This window comes from Malania oleifera, chromosome 3 (assembly GCF_029873635.1).
Source record: "Malania oleifera isolate guangnan ecotype guangnan chromosome 3, ASM2987363v1, whole genome shotgun sequence".
Lineage (NCBI taxonomy): Eukaryota > Viridiplantae > Streptophyta > Magnoliopsida > Santalales > Ximeniaceae > Malania > Malania oleifera.
Window position 1 is genome coordinate 72,977,936 of NC_080419.1, and position 27,013 is coordinate 73,004,948.

The 27,013-nt window shown below is 36.5% G+C and overlaps 1 protein-coding gene across 2 annotated transcripts in view; it reads right to left on the reverse strand.

Annotated features, from left to right (window-relative positions):
- Window positions 1-12,147: 12,147 nt before the first annotated feature.
- Window positions 12,148-27,013, reverse strand: part of LOC131152270 (tryptophan--tRNA ligase, chloroplastic/mitochondrial) — a 55,457-nt gene continuing 40,591 nt past the window's right edge. For both annotated transcript variants that reach the window (XM_058104047.1, XM_058104048.1), the window contains exons 12-15: window positions 24,219-24,265; window positions 24,025-24,106; window positions 12,903-12,992; window positions 12,148-12,604 (exon numbers count right to left, since the gene is read on the reverse strand). In XM_058104047.1, coding sequence (XP_057960030.1) covers window positions 12,470-12,604; window positions 12,903-12,992; window positions 24,025-24,106; window positions 24,219-24,265 — 354 coding nt within the window. In that variant the 3' untranslated portion in view covers window positions 12,148-12,469. The remainder of the gene's footprint in view (window positions 12,605-12,902; window positions 12,993-24,024; window positions 24,107-24,218; window positions 24,266-27,013) is intronic.

A 27,013-nucleotide genomic window follows, 5' to 3' on the forward strand; every position in this document is an offset into this window, starting at 1 on the left:
AAGTACGTTAGTAAATATCAAAAGTTCATTAAACTTACTTAAACTCAAGTAACTTGTTTGAAATCAAATTTTGAATTTTGGAAGCATTGTTGAGATTTCTATTTTATTTTGTATTATGAAATCAAACATAACTTGTTGATTAGATTGAAATATTCAAAAGGATTGTTCGTTGGACTTGTTAAGTTGCAAATCAATATCATTATAATTGTGTGATTGTTGAATATTAATTTGTTGGGTTAACTCTTAACTAAAGGAACTCATAAAACAAAGAGGTTTTAAAAACAATTTTAAAAACTCAATTCACCCCTCTCTTGGGAATACACCTTACTTCTCAAATTGCTTAGTACTGTTCTTTAAATTCCCCCTTTTTCTCAATTGTACTTCAATTTTTTTCCCAGGAAACTATTAATATATGATCATAGGATTTAGGAGATCAGCTGGGCACAAACCTTACAGAATAATATTTTATAGGTAAATTTACTTGTGACATGTTTGTTGATATATGTTTAGAAATTTGATGGTGTTTTACCATTTGCTGCATGCTCCTTGGACATTAATTTGTTATGTTTGGAATTTTGCTTATTGAATTTTTTGGCTTTTAAGCCGATGGGGTCTAGGTGATGTAGTTATTGTCAAGGCTGCATTGCGGTAGTATTTTTTTTGCAAGACTGGTCATTGGTACAACATTTTTATGTTAGATTTTAAATGGCAGATTATTAGTTATGGTTTAGAAAAACCGTCACTAATACTCTATTATTAGCGATAGTTTAGAAATACCGTCACTAATAAAAAATATAAAAATAATTTATTTATCACTAATAATATAACCAAGTAAAACCCTCACATCCACGCAAATTTCCCCTTTTCCCTCAATCTCCCTCCTTTCCCTCCTCCCTCCCTCATTTCCCTCCTCCCTCCTTTCTTTCCCTGTGCGCGTCCTCTCCGGCCATCCCCGTTGTAATCGTTGCTTCGTGAGCTCCTCCCCTCACCGTTGCCATTGCCGCCGCTTGCCTAAGGTCATTCCACCACCATTGCCACTACCGCTCTTCTGAGCTACTCCTCATCCCACCGCCACCACTCACCTGAGGTCAGAAGCTCCTCCGTGTGTGCGTGTGTGGTATGTGTGTGTGTCCATGTGTTTGTGTGTGTGTGTGTGTGTGTGTGTGTGTGCATGCGTGCGTGCGTGGATATATATATATATATATATATATAATAGTATTATACAACATCAGATCCCTGATGAATCAGTTCATTCGGTAGAGCATGGTACCGTAACTATTTCAGATCAGAGTGCAACCACATATCTCTAATAGTGAGTGGATTTTAGTAAACCGTGCCTTGGAGGGATTGCAGGCTCCCCAGAAGTTTGGGTTTAGGTGGCCGGTTTGATGAGTTAGATGTCAGTTACCGTGCCTTTAGAGGGATTGTAGAGTGGCCGATCTGATGATGATAGAGTTTCAGTTGACTTATCCTAGTAGGCCAACCAGTGTTAAATCCCGCCTACTGGCCGCACAACCCTGTCATGAAGGGTTAAATCATAACATACAGTTTTTCAGGGAAGTTTCACAATTATATATATAGATTTACAAAAATTAGTAGACTTACCTATAGATTATAAAAGTATGATTAAATAGTAAGTTCAGAATCAACTGTATTTTAAACCACATAAGTTACATTGTATTATATTTTACCCTATTATCTTAGTTCAGTTATTTGTTAGTTTATAGTTCATGTAAACTCGGATGTCACACACTGGTAATAGCATATTTCTTCTTATTAAGAGTTGTTTCATCCCAGTAATTTAACATTTTTCAGGTAATCCAACTAAACGAGCAGATCAGGCTCGGAGATAGAGAGGTTATTTACACTGCCCTGTCTGTAGGGTAAGTGTTTTCAAGGAGATACATTTTTGGGTAGATTTTAGGAGTCTTGGTAATTGTTGTTGAAGATTGTGTATTTATGTATATATATTTTGAGAAAAATACAGAATTCTGATATTGTAATTATGGTTATACAGTTTTATGTTTTCCGCTGCATAGGTGTTTTCCAATAGTCATTACAGGGGTATCAGAGTAAAAGAATTATCAGTATATATATATATATTTGAAAAAAAAAAAAAAGGAAAAAATGGTATGAATTTTGAGGTCGTTGCATACTGCATGCTAGAGAAGTTGCTTGGAGATATATTGAAATGCATAAACTAAGGGGGAGCAACTTCACCATTAGAATACTACGGCTCTGAAAATTTAGCTTTCTCACATTCACTTATATTCATATACTTTATGTCTTGTGAGTTGCTATCCATAATGAACTGCACATTTATACTCTGTTATGGATATTGGTTGTATTGTACTTACTGCATGGACTATCTTGGACTATACTGAATTCCTTGCATGCTTGTATGAAATGCCATCTGCAAGGTTGTTACAAAACTATTAAATGCATGCTAATAAATATCTAAGGTGTTGCATGATTGTCTCTCCACTTAAGGTTGATCTAATTGCATATACATTTTACCTTAACCCTTTTTGCTGATGCCAAAAAGGGGAGAACTATTATAGAAAAATTGATATCTAGACTTCAATGAGCTTCAATGCCAAATTTAAATAAATACTTTTTAAAATTTCTTTTGTCATGAATATGCTTGGACTATTCTAGAATTTTAATTTATGCATATTCTTAGGTGGAGCATTTCAAGGTTGTACCCACTTTTGCTCTTGTATTTGTCATCATAAAAAAAGGAGAGATTGTTGACTCTACGAGTCCTATCCCGTTTTGATTATGATAAATCCAAAGTATCTCACTTGTGCATCTTGTGCATGAACAGATTTCCTTTCACGTCAAATTTGAAAGATATTTTTGAGATATTAGCTTAAGTTCTTAAAGATCTTTTGATAATATATTTAGTGAACATTTTATCTTGAATCAAAGATCTTACTCTCTCTCTCTCTCTCTCTCTCTCTCTCTCTCTCTCTCTCTCTCTCTCTCTCTCTCTCTCTCTCTCTCTCTCTCTCTCTCTCTCTCTCACACACACACACACACACACACACACATATATATATATATATATACACATGTTTTGCGAGTTGACATATAATCTACACAATCTCTATTGAGCTTAATCTCCCATCATTCTATAGTGTGTTGTGCTTATTGATCTACATCATTATCTTATTGCAGAAACATTCTACTTGTACAAAAAACTTTGATTATTGTTGTATTCCCCATGTGTGGTCGGAAGAGGATTGCACTGTCATGTAAGGTGCACTGGATTGGCTCAGACCCAGTTAGGAGAGTTAGGTGTACTGTCCTATAAGGTGTGGTATTAGGTTGTGGCTCTATCCTGAAATTTGAACTAGGGTATTCCTCACCCAGTATGGAGAGGTTGTAATCAGCGTCGCTTCACCCATCAAGTGAGCATTTAGTGAATCCTTTTATTGGTGAGCTTGAGACAGGGACGTAGGCACTGTTGGCCAAACCTTGATAAAAGCCCAATGTCAATATTTCCTTATAATTTTTACTTTCTCACATTTGCTTGCTTATTTTACCTATTGATATCTCTCTCTATCTCTCTCTCTCTCTCTCTCTCTCTCTCTCTCTCTCTCTCTCTCTCTCTCTCTCTCTCACACACACACACATATATATATATACACATGTTTGGAGAGTTGACATATAATCTACACAATCTCTATTGAGCTTAATCTCCCATCATTCTAGAGTGTGTTGTGCTTATTGGTCTACATCATTATCTTATTGCAGAAACATTCTACTTGTACAAAAAACTTTGATTATTGTTGTATTCCCAACGTGTGGTCGAAAGAGGATTACACTGTCATGTAAGGTGCACTGGATTGGCTCAGACCTAGTTAGGAGAGTTAGGTGTACTGTCCTATAAGGTGTGGTATTAGGTTGTGGCTCTGCCCTGAAATTTGAACTAGGGTATTCCTCACCCCGTAAGGAGAGGTTGTAATCAGCGTCACTTCACCCATCAAGTGATTATTTAGTGAATCCTTTTACTGGTGAGCTTGAGGCAGGGACGTAGGCACTGTTGGCCAAACCTTGATAAAAGCCCAATGTCAATCTTTCCTTATAATTTTTACTTTCTCGCATTTGCTTGCTTATTTTACCTATTGATATCTCTCTCTATCTATCTCTCTCTCTCTCTCTCTCTCTCTCTCTCTCTCTCTCTCTCTCTCTCTCTCTCTCTCTCTCTCTCACACACACACACACACACACACACACACACACACACATATATATATATATATATATATATATATATACACATGTTTTGAGAGTTGACATATAATCTACACAACCTCTATTGAGATTAATCTCCCATCATTCTAGAGTGTGTTGTGCTTATTGGTCTACATCATTATCTTATTGCAGAAACATTCTACTTGTACAAAAAACTTTGATTATTGTTGTATTCCCGACGTGTGGTCGGAAGAGGATTGCACTGTCATGTAAGGTGCACTGGATTGGCTCAAACCCAATTAGGAGAGTTAGGTGTACTGTCCTGTAAGGTGTGGTATTAGGTTGTGGCTCTGCCCTGAAATTTGAACTAGGGTATTCCTCACCACGTAAGGAGAGGTTGTAATCAGCGTCGCTTCACCCATCAAGTGAGCATTTAGTGAATCCTTTTACTGGTGAGCTTGAAGCAGGGACGTAGGCACTGTTGGCCAAACCTTGCTAAAAGCCCAATGTCAATCTTTCCTTATAATTTTTACTTTCTCGCATTTGCTTGCTTATTTTACCTATTGATATTACTGCTTGAATATTTGAGTATTAATTTGTGTTTGACTGGAAAATAATGGAATTGTAGTACTTGTGCAAATTATTTAATTGTTTATATATATGCTGAATTAATACTTGTCTAGACAGTCCCTAAGTTGTGATATACTATTGTAGAACATTTGACATAGAATTTTTTAAAATCTCCAATTCACCCCCCCCCCCCTCCTCTTGGGATTACACCAAAAATCACAATATGCTTGTTCCTGTCACAAACCAACTCCCACCACCATGCTCGAATGTAAAATGACTCGTGAGAAATACTCTTGCGTCAAACAAGTCAAAGGTTCCCAAGTTTGAACCGTAGGACCTACAATACAAGTCAAAAATGGGGTTTCAAGTGCCTAAAATGTGAAATATGCATTTTTTTTTTTTCACAAACAACCTATTGCGCCACCATACTCATAAGTAAAATGACCCATGGGAAATAACCCGTGTGAAACGAACTAACAATACCCATGTTTGAACCATATGACCAGCAAAAAACAGTTTAAAATGGGGTTCAAGGTGCCCAAAACATGGAATATGCATGTTTTGTCACAAATCAACTACCGCCATCGTGCTCGTAAATAAAATGACCCATGGGATTTAAAATTGCGTTAATTTTCTAACGATTCCCATGTTTGTATCGTATGACTTACAAAACAAGTCAAAATGGGGTTTAAGGTGCCCAAAATGTGGAATATGCATGTCTTTGTCATAAGTTGACTATCCCCACCTTTCTCATAAGTAAAATGATCCATGGGAATTAGTCCTACGTCAAATGAGCCAACGGTTCCTAAGTTTGAACCATAGGACCTACAAAACAAGTCAAAAATGGGGTTCCAGGTGTAAAATGTGAAATAGGCATGTTTTTGTCACAAACTAACTTCTGCCACTATATTCATATGTGAAATGACCTGTAAGAACTAAACCAGCATCAAATGAGCCAAGGGTTCCCAAGATTGAGTTGTATGACGTACAAAACAAGTAAAAAATGGGATTCAAGGTGCCTAAAACGTAAAATATAGTTAACTTGTCACAAACCAACTGCCGCCACCACAACTATAGGTAAAATGACCCATGGGAACTAAACCTATGTTCAGTGAGCTGACGGTTCCCAAGTTTGAAATGTATGACCTACAAAACAAGTAAAAAAATGGGGTTCAAGGTGCCCAAAACGTTGAATATGCTTGTTCTCGTCACAAACAACCTACCACCACCATACTCATAAGTATATTGACTCGTACGAACTAGTCCTCCATCAAATGAGCTAATGGTTCCCATGTTTGAACCAAAAGACCTACAAAACAAGTCAAAAATAGGGTTCCATCTGCCCAAAACATGAAATATGCATGTTTTTGTTACCAACCATCTAGTGCCACTATACTCATAAGTAAAATGACCCATGCAAGCTGAACCTGCATCAAACAAGCTAATGGTTCTTAAGTTTGAACCATATGGCCTGCAAACCAAGTCAAAAATGGGGTTCAAGGTGCCCAAAACATGTACTATGATTATTCTTGTCATAAACCAACTACTACCACTATATTCGTAAGTAAAATGATGCGTGGGAACTAAACCTGCGTCAAATGGTCTGAAGGTTCCCATGTTTGAACCATATAACTTGTAAAACAAGTCAAAATCGGGTTCAAGGTGCCTAAAACATGGGATATAGATGTTTTTGCCGCAAACCAACTACCGCCACCGTGCTCGTAAGTAAAATGACTTGTGGGATATGGTCCAGCATCAAACAAGCAAACGGTTCACGTGCTTATTCCATATATATATATAATGTACAAAGAAAGTCAAAATAGGGGTTCAAGGTGGCCAAAACATGGAATATGCATGTTTTTGTCGCAAACCAATTACCACCACCATGCTCATAAGTAAAATGACCCGTGCGGACTAAATCTGTGTCAAATTAGCCGATGGTTCCTAAGTTTGAAATGTATGACCTACAAAACAAATCAAAAATGGGGTTTAAGGTGTCCAAAACATGGTTTATGCTTGTTCTTGTCACAAACCAACTGCTGGCACCGCAATCATAAGTGAAATGACCCATGGGAACTAAACTTGCATCAAATGGTCTAACGATTCCCAAGTTTGAACCATATAACCTACAAAACAAGTCAAAATCAAGGTTCAAGGTGTCCAAACATGGAATGTAGATGTTTTTGTTGCAACCCAACTACCGCCTCCGTGATCATAAGTAAAATGACCCGTGGGAACTAGTCCTACATCAAATGAGCCAACGATTCCCAAGTTTAAACCGCAGGACCTTAAAACAATTCAAAATGGGGTTCAAGGTGCCCAAAATGTGAAATATTTATATTTTTACACAAACGGACTACCGTCACCATACTCATAAGAAAAAAGACCCATGGGAACTAAACCCGCTTCAATTGAGGCAACAATTCTCAAATTTGAACCATATGACCTACAAAACAAGTCAAAAATGGAGTTCAAGGAGGCCAAAACGTAAAATACGCTTGTTTTTGCCACAAACCAACTACTACCACCATACTAGTAAGTGAAATGACCAGCGTTAACTAAACCTACGTAAAATGAGTTGTCGGTTTCCAAGTTTGAATGGTATGACCTACAAAACAAGTCCAAAATGGGCATATAAAGTCCAAACTGAGTTGGATCAATCCCGACACGTCGACCACATCGAACTAGACGTGCCGGATCTGACGGTGCCAAAAAAATTCTCTCCGAGAGCTTTTTTTCCCACTTAGAAGCAAAGTTAGAATAAAAACAAACTTAGTAAACTTAGTTCATTTCAAGCACTTAGGTGTCCAAGTCAGGCATACGAGGTCCAAATCAAGTGTGGTCAGTCCCGACAAGTCCATGACATTAAGCTCGATGTGTCGGAGCTGACGATGCTAAAAAATTCCATGCCAATTGAAAATTATGCGCTTAGAGACGAACTTAGTACACTTAGTTGAATTTAACCACCCAAGTGTCCAATTCGGGCATACAAGGTCAAAATGAGTTGGGTCAGTCTCGACACATCTGTTGCATCGAACTGGACATGTCGGATCTTACGGTGTCCAAAAACTCCTTCCCAAGAGTTTTTTTCCCACTTAGAAGCAAAGTTAAAATACAAACAAACTTAGTAAACTTAGTTTATTTTAAGCACTCAGGTGTCCAAGTCGGGAATACGCAGTCCAAATCGAGTGTGGTTAGTCCCAACACGTCCGTCACATTGACCAGATGTGCTAGATCTGATGGTGCCCAAAAACTCCTCCCCGGGAGCTTTTTTTCCACTTAGAAGTAAAGTTAAAATACAAACATAGTAACCTTAGTTCATGATTTTGCACCCAGGTGTCCAATTCAGGCATACGAGGTCCAAACTAAATGTGGTCAGTTGGGACACGTCCATCACATTGACCTGGACATGCCGGAGCTGATGATGCCTAAAAACTCTTCCCTAGGAGCTTTTTCCCCACTTAGAAGTAAAGTTAGAATGAAAACAAACTTAATAAACTTAGTTCATTTTAAGCACTTAGCTTAAAATTCACACATAAAAGGTCCAAACTGAGTTGGGTGAATTCCAACTGATCAAACTTAGTTATTTACACTTGTATCATTTTTTTTTTTTTATAGGTAACGTCCTGGGTGTCCACGTCTGTTTTACGGTCTGTGACTAATCCCACGCCCCATGGAGTGGCCCCACAGCACCATGAGGAGAGTAAATCAGGAGCCTAGGGGAAGAATTGAACCCGGGAGGCACATTGCTGATCTCGTGAGAGGCACTCCCAGCATCCAACCTTACCACTTGAACCACGCCCTGGGGGCACAATTGTATCATTTTTTACACTATGTCTGAATGTCCAATCATTTTGCTATCAAATCATTTTTAATTATAGTATATACATATATGTTCAAACATTGTATACTAATTTCTTGTATAATTATTATTTTGTAGGGTTTGCGGCTGTCAAAACACTACAACAATGTCAGGCACTACAGTCGAGTCAGATGCATGCAACTTTTGACTTTCCCTGTATTTTTTATTATCTAAACAAGATTATTTTTTATTTTTTATTTTTTAATTTCAATTTGTATTTGTATGTAATTGAATTTTGAATAATTTGTATTTTAATTTTGAATAATTTATGAATGTTTTAGTAATTCTGGTTTAATTTTATGTTTGCTAACATGTAATTACAGGTTTTTACAGGAATTTTTAAAAAAAAAAATTATTATTTTAAAGTATTAATGACGGTTTGAAAAACCGTTACTAATAATAGCAAGATGAAGTATTAGTGACGGTTTTTAAACCGTCACTAGAAGACTAATGTCGTCGCTATGGAATCAACATTTTCTTTGCTCAAATTCGTCACTAAAAGTCAAATATTAATAACGGTTTTATAACCGTTACTAATAGGATATTATTAGTGACGATTTTAATAACTGTTACTAAAAGCGTAACATTAGTGACGGTTTATTGATCGTCACTAATACTTGGGCTTTAGTCACGATTTTGAGCCAAGAACATGTAGATTTTATAGTCACGGAATATTGGACTTTTAGTGACGATTTATAAATTCGTTACTAATAAGTATTAGTAACCGTAAATCTAACAAGTAATTTCAAACCGTCACTAATACTAATCGAACCGTCACTAATACTATTAGTGACGGTTTTGTGATTACTAGTGACGGTTTAAAATCGTCACTAATAACCTTATTTTTTGTGGTGTCTCATTACCAATTATTTGGCTTGATCGCACAAGATTCTTTGCGATATAAAGGTTAATTCTTAGTATTTCCATTTCACCTGACTTTATTTAAGTCTCTCTCCTCTTCTATCCTTTCATGGTTTGTCTCCCTTCTACTTCTATTCATGATCACCTAAACGCAGGTTAGGGAACCTATGGAAGCATTTTTTTTATTCCCTCCTCCAAGGGAAAGAGATATCCCTTCACCATGGACTACTTTTCTAAAGACGACATTGGTACATACGATCCAAGAATTATCTTCATTTGATGGAGCTTCAATTCAGTCTGATTATGAAGCGAAAATAGAATCCCTCCTCATCAAGGTTGTTGTTATGGTTGAGGTTATGTTCACTAAATTTTCTTTCATTAGTATTTGGATTGCCAAATTGGTGGCATTCCTCTAGAAAACTGCCAGTGTATGACCGGATGACAATGCTTATGCAGTAATATTTTGTTGGACTAAAGCTTAGGACATATAGGATGGCAAGGAATTAAAAGACAAAAGGAACTCTTCAATTCTCATGCCTAGTCGGAGATAATATGATGTTATTTACTTAAAGAAAAGGAAATAAATAAATAAATGAAGTTATGAAAAAAAATATTATGTTACTTAGTAGAATAGACCAAAAAAAAAAAAATCTAGAGTATATGTTTACCTGAATATATATATATATATATATATATATATATATATATGTAAATTATAAAAGTTTTTCTTAATTTTTTATAATGTGACTGGTGATTTGCCTAGTAAATTACCAAATGTGCGTCAATGAGTCAATTGTAATGTTCTCATTCCTCTAGTTTGATGCCACTTATGTGAATCCGAAGGACTTGCTCTGATAGGAGTTGTGGTCATAAAAATAAATAAATAAATAAAATAATATTATAATAAAATTAATAAAAGTATATTTAAATATATTTCCTAATGAGGAATTGTTAGAAAAGTGATTTTTAAAATATATATATATATATATATATATATATATTATATATATCATTTTTTTCACAATTATTAGGAAAAAAAATATTTTTATTATATATATATTGTAATATTATTGTGATTTGGTACATCTTAAAGAAATGAACTTTTATGAACTACATATATTCTAAGACAACTTTATATTTTTTTTTTCGACCAATTATAAACTCTCAATTTTAGATACATGGTACTTGTAAATGTCATTTTTTTTTTTTTCCTTTTCTTCAAGTAAATAAGATCAGTCCAAATTCAAATTTTTATTTTTTTTTACTTTTCAGCATGATTTTTTTTATTTTACAAAATGTATGAATTTAAATACATAAAAATACAAAAAGATGCATTTTTATCCTGAACAAGAAAGAAAATTAGAACTTAACTTGGAGAAAAATAATTGACTAGGATTTGCTTATTTGTCTACTTAAAAATTGTTAATATTTAATTGAATTAGTCTATAAATAATGGTGTAAACCCAATCTACCTAATAATATCTCGTCTAATTATTCTATTCTAAGAATAACCGTAAAAGGAAGGATGGCGAAGCCTTCTTACTTGAGGCATCCTCCCCTACTGGTTTATGCCAACGAATTCCAATCAATTCCTTCTCTATTTGAATTTAGAAGAAAAGGAAAGAAAAACAAAATAAATTTTTTTATTTTTCATCATATTTTCTGTTCATATGAAACACTATTGAAAAAATAAAAATCTATTTAAGTATAATTAAGATAAACCAAAATTTTATGATGTGAAAATAAAAATTTTATTCATTAATTTATACATATAATCTCTAATACGTATATATATGCACACACACAATTTCTTTCTCACAATCTTTGCTAAACAAACGAGAAAACATTGGCCAGTTTAGTTATGAAAAACATTTTTCATTTTGCATGTTTTAGTTTTCCAAAGATGTATAAATAAATATATATATATATATATATATGTATATATATTTATTAAAATGTATATTAGTAAAGTAAAAATAAAGAGTTTGTTTAATTGTATATTTTTTTATTTCTAAACTTTAAAATAATTACAAAAAAATAACTAATTTTTTTAATTTTTCAAATATCATATACGGTGGTGTTTATCATCATTAAGTTTGAAGCTTAAATTTGAATGTGAAAATTAATTTTTTTTTACACAATGCACATAAATCAAAGTTCAAGGTCTACAAATGCTCTCATACGCAAAGAAAGAATGATAAATTTAAAAAGACATAATAAAAGGATGTTTTTAAATTTTCTACATAAATTTAAAAAATTAAAAATCAAGCTGTATATTTGTAATCATTTAACAAAAATTAAAAAATTAAAAATAAAAAACAAAACTATTTTAACAAGCAAATAATGACAAAGGCCTTTATGTTGCTCGTTTAGTTTATACATATATTTTGAAACTAACAAAATTAACTAATTTTTTGTATAATTCTTTAAAATATATAATAAAAAATAAAAAATATTATTTTCCAGAACTATTCTGAGTCCTAATATTTTGCTTTGAAAGTTCCTAGCAAGACCACGAGTACATGAAACTTCCACTAAGCAGTCGAACATATTCATGAATCAGTTAATACCAGAACGTTCAAATGGATTCTTAGCAGGCCAAGAAAAACATTCCTGCTATCTGCCAAAAAGCTAAACTTGATTTCATACTTCCATTGAATAGCTAAAGTTTAGGTAGCATTAAATAAAAGGTGCAAATGTATACTGGCGGAACTAAAGAACAAAAAGAATATAAGAATTGTCACAAAAAGAATACAAGAATGTCCGGAATGGCCGAGACCAAGGCCAAAAGTTATAAAAACTAGTGGGGGACCTTCCCAATAAAATACCCTTTTACCGTCAATAAAATACTATTTAACCATCAGTCATATGATCGCCCAAAATTCAACTCATGGAAGATGACGGATCATCCAAAAATTAGTATGCTCATTGAATGAGTTTTTCCCAACAGTGGTTTTTGCAGAGGATCAATTCTGCTCATCTCCGCAAGAACCCCATTGCCTCGTACACATTGCTGAGAGTAGCATCAGCTATATCTGCAGCTCTCGCAGCACCCTCTGCCAGCACACCTTCCAAATAATCCGGACTGGCCATGATTTCCTTGTAGCGAACCTACAAAAGGCAGTAATAATGGCAATGACTAAACATGAACAATAAAAGGCAAACAGGACGATTTCGTGACTGACATGCACATGGGCATGCACATATGGGCGCACATACAGAGATAGATATACACACACATGTATACAGAATATAATACAGTGAACTACAGCAGTTTCTCAGTGTTACAGTATGGTTCGAGTTGCAGCAACAAAAAGGAAGAGGCATGCAAGAAAATCAGCATATAAAGTATTTATAACTATCCCGGAACCATAAACCAACTAAATATGACACCATCAGATGCAGAAACCTGGATGGGATGTAAATGATCTATCAAAGTGTCAATGAGTAGAGTCTTGAACATGCCCCAATTCATATCCCGGCATTCCTGTGCAACTTCCTGGAAAAAAGAAAATTCTTTTATTTAGAGCTTCTTAAAGCTAATCAAACTGTTCAGAAGCACACCTAGTGAAAGAAAAGAATAGTTAAAGAGAACTACATGACCAATTAAGTTCAAACCATGATGATGACAGAACCCATAGCCCATTAAATGGAAAATCATTTCTGGAAATTAGTATCCAACCAAACTCACCCACATTTTGAAAACTGACATTACAAAGCTGTACACTTTCAAGAAAGAACAATAACTGCCTAAAGTGAACATCTACATTGAATATCTGAATCCTTCCATTGCCAAAATTTCACAAACCCGGGCAAGAATAATTTGAATCCTTATTGAACTACTTGTTTTGTCTAAAAAAAGCCCCAATAAGAAATTATGTACAGCATTGGAGGCCACTTTGTCAATCAAGCCAAAGAGAAAATCCACCTCATACGCGACACTGTTAAAACAGAATAGCCATTTTAATAATTATATTGTTAGAGATGGGGGCAATTTTTTCGCCTTTTTTATTATTAATATGCTAGAGGCAAACCTGGAGCTGTATGTATGCTACAAGAAACTGCTACATGATTTTTCCTCTTCTTTTCTTTCCCTCTCTCTTGTCAGGCTATGCAGCATCCTTGGTGGTATGCCGTGTGTGTTCATGGTGGTTTGCTGATGTGAAGTCAGTTAAACTCTGTTTTTGGTACTGTTCCTATTGTTCCACTATTCTACACGCCAGTTGTGGCATGTGACGCTGCACATGTTTGTGATTAACTGCTTGCAATCTTATACCTGTTGTTGGATGGTCAATGACTCTTTTTCCTGTTGCCTGCACTTACCTCTAGTTGCTGCCAGTCAAAATGCCTATACCTTCTGCCACGTTGTTTATTAAGTTACTGTAGTGTTTTGTTATTGTCTGCTTTATTCTTCGTGATCAAGTAATGCCTCCTAGGATATTGTAACTTAGTCCTGAGGTCATAGCTGCCTCTTGAAGGTCTAGATCTTTGAAGTTTTGAAATGTAAGTTATGGATCTTTTCTGAAGTATTGTTTGGTGCTAGTGTATGCTGCCTGATTGTGCATTTTTTCTATGCTGCTCATTCCCTATATCGGTGTGTGCTGATTGCAGTGTATTGGGCGTGGTTTTGATGACCTCTAGAGAAAGTTTCAGCTGATACTATTAAAATACAAATCATAGCCATCAAAATTGGTCAGATCCTCCACCTACCTGTTGTGATCTAATATTGGATGAAAGAGAATAAAGTATTGCTTGTGTGGTTGTGGAATAGCTTGCAACCGCGTACTGTTTTGAATGTGACGTTTCATAGAACAGCCAAGGTCATACGGGTTGATCTTCGTGAAAGCTTTGCAATAACAATCAAACTCATGCTTTTGACCTATAGGTCCATTAATGAGTATGATCGCACTCTATAGGCTATGTGTGAGGAACTCAACATCTATCAACTAGTTAGTTCTGACATTGAGATTATTTAAGACGCAATAGGCAAAATTCTTGGCTGCCAACTCTTTGTGGTTTAGTCTTGAGAATTAACCCATCCGCGATCAAATTATTGCAATGAATCCATACCATACATTACTAAAGCATATACTAGGATCCAAAAGGATCACCAAAATGGCTTTTAGTCTTCTTCTCAAATTTCTTCCCGTGATAGTTCAACTATGGTTAGTGTTGCCTATAATTGTGGTGTAGCGTATTGTGCAAATGAATGCGCAACAAAAACAAACAATCTTACAATGCAGCAACCAACAATGAAATATATAGGAGACAAACACATAGATTATATGAAAGCAATAAAACAATGAAACGAAGAATTACGTGGTTCGGCAATGCCTACATCCACGGGAGCAAATGGCAATGATTTTTTAGTATCTTCTGTCAAAAGACATATGGATCACAACATACAACATGTCTATATAACCCTCCCAGAGGTTTTTCCCCCGAAACCCAACCTATACAACTTCCCAATTCAAAATTTGAAAACCAGCGCCGAGTAACCAAGCAAAACAGTTGACGGTTTCAGACATACAGTCAACGGTTTGAAGTGGAGACCAAACAGTCGATGTAACACTGCAGGGCAAACAGCCAACGGTTTGGTCTTGCATACCAGCATCTCTGTTTCCATCATGTTTTCTCTTACTACATGCATTCCACTTAACATATGAGCCACATATTACAACAATCTCCACCTTGGCTAATATACACCCTTAGGAGAAAACCAAAAACATAACCCACTGCTCCACCTGGGACAATAGGTTGGGACCGCCTCCCGTCTTGCAACTGGAGACATTAAGCAAGTCCAAGCAATGCTTAAACTTATCCATAGAACCAGGATTTTTCAAGATATTTGCTGCATTCTCAAAAGTGTGAACTTTCTCAAGCACAAGTTCACCAAAAGAAACCAACTCTTGGATCCTATGGAACCTCGCATCTATATGCTTCGTTCTCGCATGATACACTTGGTTCTTCGTCAAATAGATGGCACTCTGACTATTACAACGCAGCTGAACTCTACCTTCCTATATACCCAGCTCCTTGACTAAACCTGTAAGCCACAACGCTTCCTTGGCAGCTTCAGCGACTGCCATATATTCTGACCCAATTGTTGATAATGCAAGCAGAGATTGTACCATAGACCTCCAATAAATAGGCCCTCCTACAAGAGTGAACACATACCCTGTTGTATACCTCCTGTCATCCACATCCCCTGCATAATCTGCATCAACATATCCCACAATTAACGGATCATTTTGTTGCCTGCCGAACATGATGCCATAGTGAGAAGTATATGAAAATCCACTTGACGACATCCCAATGCTGTCTATACAAATTTGAAAGAAACTTACCTCACTAACAGCTTGTGTCAGGTCCAATCTTGTACATACCATAGCATACATTGAACACCATACTGCACTAGCATAGGGAACCTTTGACACGTAACGGATATTATCATCCTTCCTTGGACACTAAGCAGTAGAAAATTTAAAATGATTCGCTAACGTTGTACTTACCGGTTTTGCATTAACCATGCTAAACCTCTCCAACACCTTCTCCACATAGCTGCCCTAAGATAAGCACAATCTCCCTGTAGCTCTGTCCCTGCGAATCTCCATCCCAAGAATCTTCTTGGCTGCACCCAAATCTTTCATGTCAAACTCTTTAACTCAACAGAGTCTTTAACTGATTTACCTCAGTCATATCCTTCGCAGCAATTAGCATGTCATCAACATAAAACAATAGAAAAATGAGAGAACCGTCCTCAAGACTCTTCACATGCACACAGCAATCATACTCACACGTCCTGTAGCCTATCCGGATCATGTACGAGTCAAAACGTTTGTACCACTGCCTCGGAGACTAGTTCAGCCCCTAAAGTGACTTCCTCAGTTTACAAATCAAATGCTCTTGTCCAGGTTAACTAAACCCTTCTGGTAGTACCATGTAAATCTGCTCCTCCAAATCACCATGGAGAAATGTTATCTTTACATCCATTTTCTCCAATTGCATATCATAATGCACCACCAATCCCAACACTACCCTAATGGAAGTTTTCTTAACCACAGGGGAGAAGACCTCATCATAATCAACCCCTTTCTTTTGTGAGCATCCCTTTGCTACTAACCGAGTCTTGAACTTCTCTCCTTCCTTTTTTGATACCTCTTCCTTCTTCCTATACACCCACTTGCATCCTATCGCCCTCTTCCCTTCTGGAAGCTCCACCAAATCTCACGTCTGGTTCTTATGCAATAATTTTATCTCCTCCACCATAGCACCCATCCACATACTTTTCTCTTGACTGTGCACCGCCTCCTAAAAAGTAGTAAGATCCTTGCAACTAGTAATGAGAGCATAAGACACCAGATCATCAAATCCATACCTAGGCAGTGTCTTGATAGTGCGTCTGGGTTTGTGTAGAGCAATACTATGATCCTACTGGTTTCCTGAGCTAGAACTCCATGCATTCTGAACATTGTCATCACTGCCCTGAGTCTCTAACTCCACCTGCACCACATGCTCATCCCTGCTCCAATTTTTTGGCACCTGTTTCTCTTCATCTTCATCCTGAGTATGCTTCACCATGGCTTTCTCATCGAAAACCACATTTCTACTGATCACCACCTTGTTTGTCATTGGATCCCACAATTTGAACCCTTTCACGCCTTTCTGATACCCTAAAAAAATGCAACGTCTAGACTTTGCATCAAACTTTGATCTCTCCTCACTAGAATGTACGCATAAGTTGGACAACCAAATACTCTCAAATCAGAGTAGTCTACCGCATTACTTGTCCATACCTCCTCTGCAACTTTCCTCTTTAGTGATGCCCTTGGTGATTGGTTAACCAAAAAACATGTCATACTCACTGCCTCAGCCCAAAAATTCTTTACTAGCCCTGCATTCAATCTGAGACATCGAGCCCTTTCATCTAGAGTTCAGTTCATCCTTTCTGCCACACCATTTTGTTATGGTGTCCGAAAAACTGTAAAATGTCTCCTTATGCCTTGCTGCTCACAAAACTCTATGAACCTCGAATTAGCGTACTCAGTTCCATTGTCTGACCTAAGGCATTTAATTCTCCTCCCGGTCTGGTTTTCTACCTCAACTTTCCACAATTGAAACCTGACAAATGTCTCTGACTTGTGCCGCATGAAGTACACCCAGTGCACCCAAACCTTCCGTGAGTAATAATCGATGAAACTCATGAAGTACATATGTCCATCCCGTGATGCTAGTCTCACCGACCCCCAAACATCCCAATGAATGTAGTCGAGAATACTTGTGAGTGGCTATTTTGAACTACACCCTGTTCTATTTCCCAAGAACACAATACTTGCAGAAATTCAGCCTGCATGTTTTAATACCCTTCAAAAGATTCCTCTTATGAAGTTCCTTCATACCATGCTCACTCATATGCCCTGACTGCATATGCCACAAAACAGTCTTATCTAACTCAAAATCTGCAACTGCAACTCCACCTATAACTATAGTACCTAGCAGTGTATAGATATTTCCCGCTAACTTCTGTCCCTTCATCACTGTTAGAACTCCTTTACACACCTTCATTACCCTACTTTCAGACTTGTAACTACAAACATTACAATCCAAAGTGTCCAATGAAATTAAATTCTTCCATAGATCCGGTATGCGTTTCACATAATGTTCTCACAACACCATCAATACATTTTAATTGTGACGTTTCCTATTTTAACAATTTTGCATGAAGCATCATTTCCCATCAGGATAGAACCAGAATTAATTGACATGTAGGTGCTAAATCATTCTTTATTTGGTGTCATGAGCACGCCGAATCTAGGATCCAAGAATCCGTAAGGCAATCTGGCCCCGATGAAACAGAAAGCATATCACCATCACTGCTCTCTGAGTCTCCTTCTTCAACTACATTCATCGATTTTGAAGAACCCTCTTGATTTTCAACATTCCCCTTCTTCCTTTCTGGACACTCCAATTTATGTGCTCCTTTTTCCCACACTTAAAACACCTTATGTCCTTCTTCTTCTTGGACTGCAACCGAGAATTATTACCACTTGATCCGTTCCGAAACTTGCTTCTCCCATGTTCCTAGTTACCCTTTACCACAAACCCTTCACCTTGTGCAATCTCATCACTGGCCTTCTTTCTTTGATGAAAACCCAGCAGAGCACTTGTTACCTCTTCCAAATTCAAGGTTTCTTTGCCCCATGTTAGAGTCGTAACCATATTTTCATACGTATGAGACGCGGGTAGGGAATTCAATAGCATCAACGCCTTGTCTTCTTCCTCAAACTTCACATCAACCCGCATCAAATCACTTATAATCTAATTGAATACATTGATGTGTTGGTTCAAACCAAACCCTCCACCATCTTACGCCAATACAACTTTTGCTTAAGATACAACTTGTTCATTAAAGACTTATATATATACCGGCTTTCAAGTTTTTGGCAAACAGCTGCAGGAAATTCCTCATCCATGACCTGATAGAACACGTCATTGGCCGAACAAAGCCTGATAGTCGCCATAACCTTCACTTCCAATTCCTTCCAACTTGTTTCATCCATGCCTTCTAGTTTACCTACATATAATGTCTTCACCATACCTTACTGCGCTAATAGATCCTCAACCCTTCTCTGCCATAGTCCGAAGTTCCCGTTCCATCGAACTTAACAACATCGAACTTTGCAGAAGAAATTCCAGAAGTCATTATAACCAAGTGCTCTGATACCAATTTGTTGTGTAAATGAATGTGTTGCGGAAACAAACGATCTTACAACGCAGCAACCAACAATGAAATATATAGAATATACAATCACGCAGATTATATGAAAGCAATAAAACAATGAGCCACATATTACAACAATGGGGAAGTGCTAGAGGATGAGAGCAAGGTTAGGATGGAGGTTGTAGCAAAGGCACTACATTAGGGCAAGGAGTTTGTTGTGGCAATTCTCGCATTTGCACACTTTGTAACAAGGACAACCATATTGTCATGGTTGGGATCTCCATGGGGAACAAACTTGGGCAATAAGTCTTTTGCGGAGGGTGATTTTGATGTTGACATTTCAAGTGCACCTAGCCACTTAGCTGCGGCATTGAATACATCATCCACTGTGTCTCAAAAGGCGTAGAACAATCTTGTTTGCATGGTTCAACAACTTCAAACTCAATCTTCTACCTCTAGTGCTTCTGTGGCCCATTCAAGTACAACTAGGCTTCTTTCTTCTTCATCCTCCTAAGTTATCGATTCTAGTGCCTCCTCTCATATGATAGGTACTTTTAATTTATTACAGTCCTTGAAACATACTTTACACTCTAAGTTTACTCAGTTACACTGATTGTGGCAATATTCTTTCATTTCCATTTATTTCTTTCCTCTATCTTCTATGTACCTAAATTTCCCTTGCACATGTTATCACACGACTTCTTCAATTTCTAAATCTCATAATTGTTATGTGACCTTCTTGCTTTCTCATTGTGTTATACAAGATCTCTAGAAGAAGAAAAGGATTGGTGGAGGGCTTCTGAAGGATGGCATGTGCTATTTTGATGGTGATGGTGGTAATGGATCCATTTTTTATTATACAACTTCAATTTCTAATTTTGGTGTTTCTATTAGTGACATGTTCGTTTCGGTCATCCATCCCTTCAAAAACTGCAAAAAAAATTCCCATATTCAAGTTTATTTCTTGTTTTGAGTGTTCTACGTGTAATTAAGAAAGCATATAAGGAAATATTTTCCACACCAAATTGAGACCCATAGTCAATCATTGTGATCTCTGATTCATTCAAATTGTTCGAGTCCAAGTCAAGAATTTGACTGACCATCAGTATTTTGTGTCCTTTATAATTGATTTATCATGTATGACCTAGATTTATCTATTAAAAGACCGGTCTGAATTTTTTAATGCATTTACTTCTACTAAGAAATAAAAATTCAGTTTGGCATTAGAATTCAAATTTTTTTTATCTGCTAATGAGCTTAAATTTGTTCAAAAATGGGCCTTAGTCATAAAGGGATTCTTCATCAAACATCATGTGTACATGCCCCTTAACAAAATGGAGTAACTAAACCAAGAATTAGACCTTTATGTGACATAGGTCTATAATCTTTCATATGCATGTTCCTAAACCCTTTGGACTAAGGCTCTTCTTGGAGCTTGTTTTCTGCTTAACTAGATGCCCTCTAGTGTTATAGGGGGGACAAATTTTCTGTTCTATCATGTACCTAGAAACATCCATATTCTCTATGGTGTCTCATGTCATTGAGTGCATATGTTTCGTTCATGTTCCACGTAGTCAAGAGAAGTGCTCTCCTCATTCTGTTAAAGGTGTCATTGTTGGGGTGCTTGAGAACTCAAAGCATATAGATGTTAAAATTACCTTAATATTTGTCAACTAAAAGCAAAAAACATGCTTACATATTAATGAATTAACATATCCCTGCTATCTCGTATCCTAATTTTTTTCAAAAAAATGCCATATTGCTGCATTGGTATCGTGTTGTATCCGAGTCTCGTGTTGATGCCGGTGCTTTTTAGCTAAAAAATCATTTGTAAGCAAAACATGAATGGTAAATAAGATCATATAACTAAACAATCATGTTTAGCAGAAATCATTTGAGACAAAATGATTCTGAAAGAGGATCTCAAGTACTGGATATGTTGACTTCGATGTCGCCTAACTGCAATGAAACAGTTCATGACCACACGCGAAGTATTTAAATAAAAGATTTCAAGGGCCAATGCAGCATATGCGCAACTGACGAGGTCCACAATCACATATGACATACCCATTCACCTAGAAAGAGGGAAAAAAAAAAAGGCAGGAAATTTTGTTAGTTCAGATACTGGATGGTGATAAGGTATCACATAAAGGTAAATTTCTTTATATGGGTTCAAGTTTGAATGGAAAAGGATTTACAATATTTGCTCCAGCGGATGTGCATGGGGATTGATAACAAGGGTCTGTTGAAGTTTTTGAATCAATCATGGGTCTGGGGTAGTAGCAAAAATCTAAGTTTCAGAATGGAAGGCAATCTGAGATGTCTACGACAAATCGTGGTTGGAAGGGGCAAATCTGTCAGAAGCTTTGTAGTGTGGCTGTTACTAAATAAATGTGGTGGTGTGTGGTGGTGCAGTCACTGCAGTGTTGACTATTGAGGTGGCAGCATCAGCATAGTAGCAGCAAGGATTTACAGATAGAAGCACAAAGAGGCCTGTCATGGCGACTGCAGCATTTTGAATGAGTTAGAGAATGGTCCTGGAGCCACTTAACATTGTGTTGAACAAAGGCCAAATTTTAAGTTGGTCCTGGATCATTTTAACAACACTAGGTCCCAACAAAAACATTTCAATTTTAAGGGCTGGATTGTCCCCAGAGAATGACTGTTGAACAGGATTATATGAAAGCAGAGGACAAGGTGTTAACAGAGCCTGAGGCCATGCCTCAGCTGCAGCCGTTAGGGGGACACTGAAGATCAAGGTTAAAGGTTCGGTCTATAGCTGTTAGAATCTTATGATTCACAATTTGATTCATACAATTTGTATCAATTCCGCACCAAGTTGATTCAAATCTTACTAACAAATCTAAAATCAACTGAATCGCTGCTAAATCTATCAATTCACCTCGTGAATCTATCAAATTGATCCAAAACTATCAATTCACACAATTCTGGACCTATAATATCCTGACAAACCCAATTAGTTTTATAACCACAAAAACAGCATTCCTTTCTTTTTTACTGCTTTTATTTTTACACAGTTACCTTCCATTTCTAGTCTATGTCAGTTTTGTGCTTAAAAGAGAAGAAAATAGAACTTTTGGTCTTATCTTGCATTCACAAAACCATTCTTCGCTCTAGAAGTATAGTGCTCTGCCATTAAGGAGTGGAACACTCACCAACTAAGGTGGTACTCATGTTTCATTGTTTTGTTAAGATTCAAAAGTTAGTTCTTTTAGTAGTTTGTTGAATTATTATCATTTTTTTAGGTTAATTATTTTTTTCTTTTTAATCCAAGAAATAATATGCATGAAATATTATTTTTTTAATTATTGATAGACACCAAAAGTTCAATTATTTATTACTTTTCTTGATTCCTTCCCTTAACAGCATAAAGTTCATTATTTTAGTAATATTTCCTAACTCATTCTCTTACCTTTCATTTGTTTAGGGAAAGCATACACAAGAAACAAGAATCCTTTGTTATCATAATTTAAATGTATTTCATTAGTTTGCTGCTTGTTTGAATATCAATATATGCATGTCATTTAGAATTGATTTTGGTAAATTTACCAAATCTTAAGATTCGATGCTCAATTCTTGATTCCCAAAAATTTCGTATCTCAATTGGACAACTATGGTTCTGTCAACCCAAAGGTGGAACAAAATGTATTTCTATGAGATATAAAGATGATATTGGTAGGGCAACAGAATTTCACAGAAGAATCAGTGGAAACTAAATTTCAACAGCAACAACAGCAGCAAGAATATAATGGGGAAGGTGAAAGTTCATATAAAGCGAGGGTAATCTCAGATCTTGATGCTGTCAGGAAGGATCAGGGAGGTACTGTTGAAAATGATTGACAGAAAGTAACAATTCGGGACAATACAGCAGCAGGCAACCAACAGAAATTAAATTTCAACAGCAACAACAGAAGCAAGAATCAAGTGGGGAAGATGGAAGCTAAGATGATTCGCAGTTAATATCCAATCTTGGTGCTATCAAGAAGGATCAGGGAGGTGTAGTTGAAGAAGATTAACAGACGGTTACTGGTGGCTTTCAACAGGATTCCTCAGGCTCTAATAGGCAGGATGATTGTTCAAAATCCAAGATCATTGTTTCGAAGAAGGCTGCTCGGGTGAGGCAACTCAGCCAGGTCTTGAGATGCATAGGATTTTTCATAAACAAGGTTTTCATCCAGAGGGGCGTGCTACAATGTTTCTCAAGAGGAATACAGATCAAAGTTTTTCACTTGAGGAGTGTCTCTCCCTGCTTCAGCAAGTGGCTCTGGGGATAAGGATAATGAAGCTCACAACCTTTTGGATCAAATGGCCTTGAGATCGACTGAGATCCGCTGCTTTTGAAGGTGGGAATAAATTGGATCGTGGTAAGAGTAAGAATAAAATGAGTAGAGAAAAATTAAAGTGCTCCATAAAGGCATAAACCATTATGGGAAGAATCTAAAGGGTTTTTTGAGACAAAACTATGATGGGAAGGATCTTAAGAGGGGTTTTTTGAAAAGTTGTCTCAAATTTATCGTTACTTCTTGTTTTCCTTGTTCAACCTTGAGGACTCTCATTGCCCTCTTTTTGTTTGTACTTCTCTCCTTTATAAAATTTCTATTGCTATCAAAACAATACCATCAGTACACACAAATATCCTGATCTGCATGAAAAGCTTTTCCTTTTCCTATAATTATCATGAGATTGTAATGAAAATCTAATGGAAGGATATCTGAGCGCAGGTACAAGCTGCAAATCAAAGCATGGTGCTAATGAAACCTGGAGAAATAACAATGTGTAATTGCAATACCTCTTTTGTCTTGCCTGAAATTAGCTGATAAATTGTAAGAAGATTGTTGCATTCAGGTCTGCCCATATTGTCAAATTCCAGACTGTAACAATCCCAGGAAATAGGGTTAAAAGAAGGGAGAGGAGACGACAAAGATAAGTGCCAAAGAACTACGAAATTTCAAGTAATAAAAAATAAGTTAAGGGCTTACTAACCCTGTATATGAGTCAGTTTTGCAACGTTTAATCTTGTTTGCTATTACCTACAAAACTAATGAACAGAGTCAGCTCCAGTTGCACAAAGTAAAAAAAGAAGAGGCAATGGCAAATAAGATATGATCAAATAGTTATATAAGCAAGATTTCATCATAAATGATACCACAATACACTCATTCACATATCAGGCCTACATGCATTCATGTCAAACACCAATCTGCAAATATAAACAAATGGCCATATTATTGCAGGAAGGGATAATATCTGTGACATCACATTGGCATCTTAAGTTCTTCCTGATAACATCTCTTATAGATCTTATGCTGTTCTTAGGGATGCAGGACTGCTCAATAGATAAATCCAAAGCGGTTCTGCATTCAATACATCAGAGGTGGTGCAAATGCAATCCATGCATTCATGTGGCACTAATTCTACCCTATAATAGAGGAAATTGCAGGGTGAAGGATGCAGATGTTAACTGGAAGACAAGGACAAAGAGATGGTAATGTTCAATTTAAAACGTCCACCAACTTAAAGCATCGACACTTCAAAACAGGGGGAGGTGTCAATGTCCAAAAAGTGTTGGACACCAATATGCCTCCAAGACATGTTGGACACTGCTGATACTTGTCCGGCTTATTTATTTTTATTTTTGATTTTGGACACATGTCAATACAGAAAAACTGAGGTATCTGACACATAGGACACGGCAAGGCATTATTAGAAGAATAAATCAAAATTTCTGTGGGCAACAATGTAATATTATCAAATTTTTGAGATTTCTCATATTTTAAAAGTGAACGTGTAATCTTATATGGATGTTATACTTAATAGGCAAAGAAACATTACCTATCCTTTACTTGTTCTTGCTTTTTAGGAATACTGCCTAATGACGGTGGTTCACTGTGGCTTTATGGTTCATTGTTAATTTGTCATTTGAGTCATCAGAGTGAACTTTTGATGTTTAAATGATATAACTTTTTAAGATTAGATAGTACGAACATTTTATGCGTATTCCGTGATGCTTTTTTTTAAATGGATCATCTTTGTATGAAATATATATATGTTATTGACATAATTATAAATATATACACTATATACAAAAATATGCTTCAAACACACATGTCTCTGCCATGTTGTGTCTAATATTTTTAGATTTGGCAAGTGTCTGTCTCCATGCTTAATAAGTTTAACTATATGTCATCACTAGATAACCTTGCTTCACTGATTTAGTAATAGTTACAATGAAGATGCATAAAATAGATTTTGTATTCTTTTATGTGAATAACACATCAGAATCTACTTTTGCTTTCCTTGACAATTGGCACCCACATAGCCCGCTACTGGATCATTATGGAGCTTATTTGCAAATCAAACTGAAGTTTATTTGCAAATCAAACTGGAGACACTTGGACACGGCCTTCAATGGGATCTAACTTCTTCACGAAGATTTCCCTTCTCTTCAGCATGGAACCTCATACAAGAAAAGAAAAACCCTACTAGTTGGGCATCCCTCATCACTGCATCCCAAAGCATTCATTTATTGCTTGGCTAGCCATACAGGACCGAAAAGACCATACATGAAAAATTAGCTGTTTGGACCAATGCAGCTGATGCAACTTGCAAAATTTATTGCTCCAACCTGGAAACAAGGAACCACATCTACTTCAGCTGCTCAGCTAAAAAGCAGATTACAAAGAAGTTAACAGCAGCCCTGAAAGTTCACAACACTGCCACTAGCAGGTAAGCAAACATACAATGGTCTACTGCTCAGGGGAACTCCCTGGCTTACATGATTGGGCATCCACAATCTACATCTACAAGGCCATTTTTATGTGAAGATGCTCAGATAAACAAGGAGGCAGTTGTTCAAAGAGCAAATCTAGATCTCAAAAGCAGATGTGCAGGTGTTAGGAGATTTAAAGACATAAATTATTTGGTGGCAAATTGCAAGACCAATAGCTCATTCTGGGATTTTAAAACAATCATGTCTAGAAACCAAGTATAAGAGATCAAATGCTTACAAATAGTAAATTTGAGGGAGGAATAAAATGGTCTGTATAACACAATATATGTGACTCCATAGTGGGTGAAAGCAATTTTCAGCCATTAGGAGGACCACTAAAAAATAAATTGTAGTTTTTTTTTTTATTCCTCAATACTCACAATGTATTGAGGAATAAAATGGTCTGCATTTATTTAGCAGGAAGGAGAGAGAGAGAGAGAGAACCCCAATTTGGGAGCATGGATTTGAAGGTGGATTTGGATAATTGGATTTGTGTGGATTTGCACAAAAATGTAATACAAAATTGTATTAAATTTCTTTCAAATCCACATTCCACACAAATCCAAATCCAAACCTCAAAATCCGTACTCCCAAATGCAAGGCAAGTGATTCTAAACCTTCGATACTCCAGAAAGAAAAGCAGGGATGAGATAAACAAAATCTGTTAGCATGTTAATGAAATTAGGGTGCATTTGTTTGATAGACTAAGAGTGGATCAGCTTGGCTAAGCCACTCCTAGCTGTCATAGGACGAATATTTCACTCTTTGTGAAGAACCATGCGACACTATCTAAAGCACTCTTTTTTAAGTAGTCAGCCAAAGATAATCACAATTTACCACAAAAACACACCCACAACAGTTGAATGAAAAGTAAGCATAAGCAGTAAACAATTTATGAAGGCAAATGGCCAGCAAGCCGTAAGAATTGAAGCAACGTAATTCATTAACACCACCTCTGTAAACATGTGTTTAGTGAAGGACGCAAGTAGGCTAAACACGTTTAACAAAT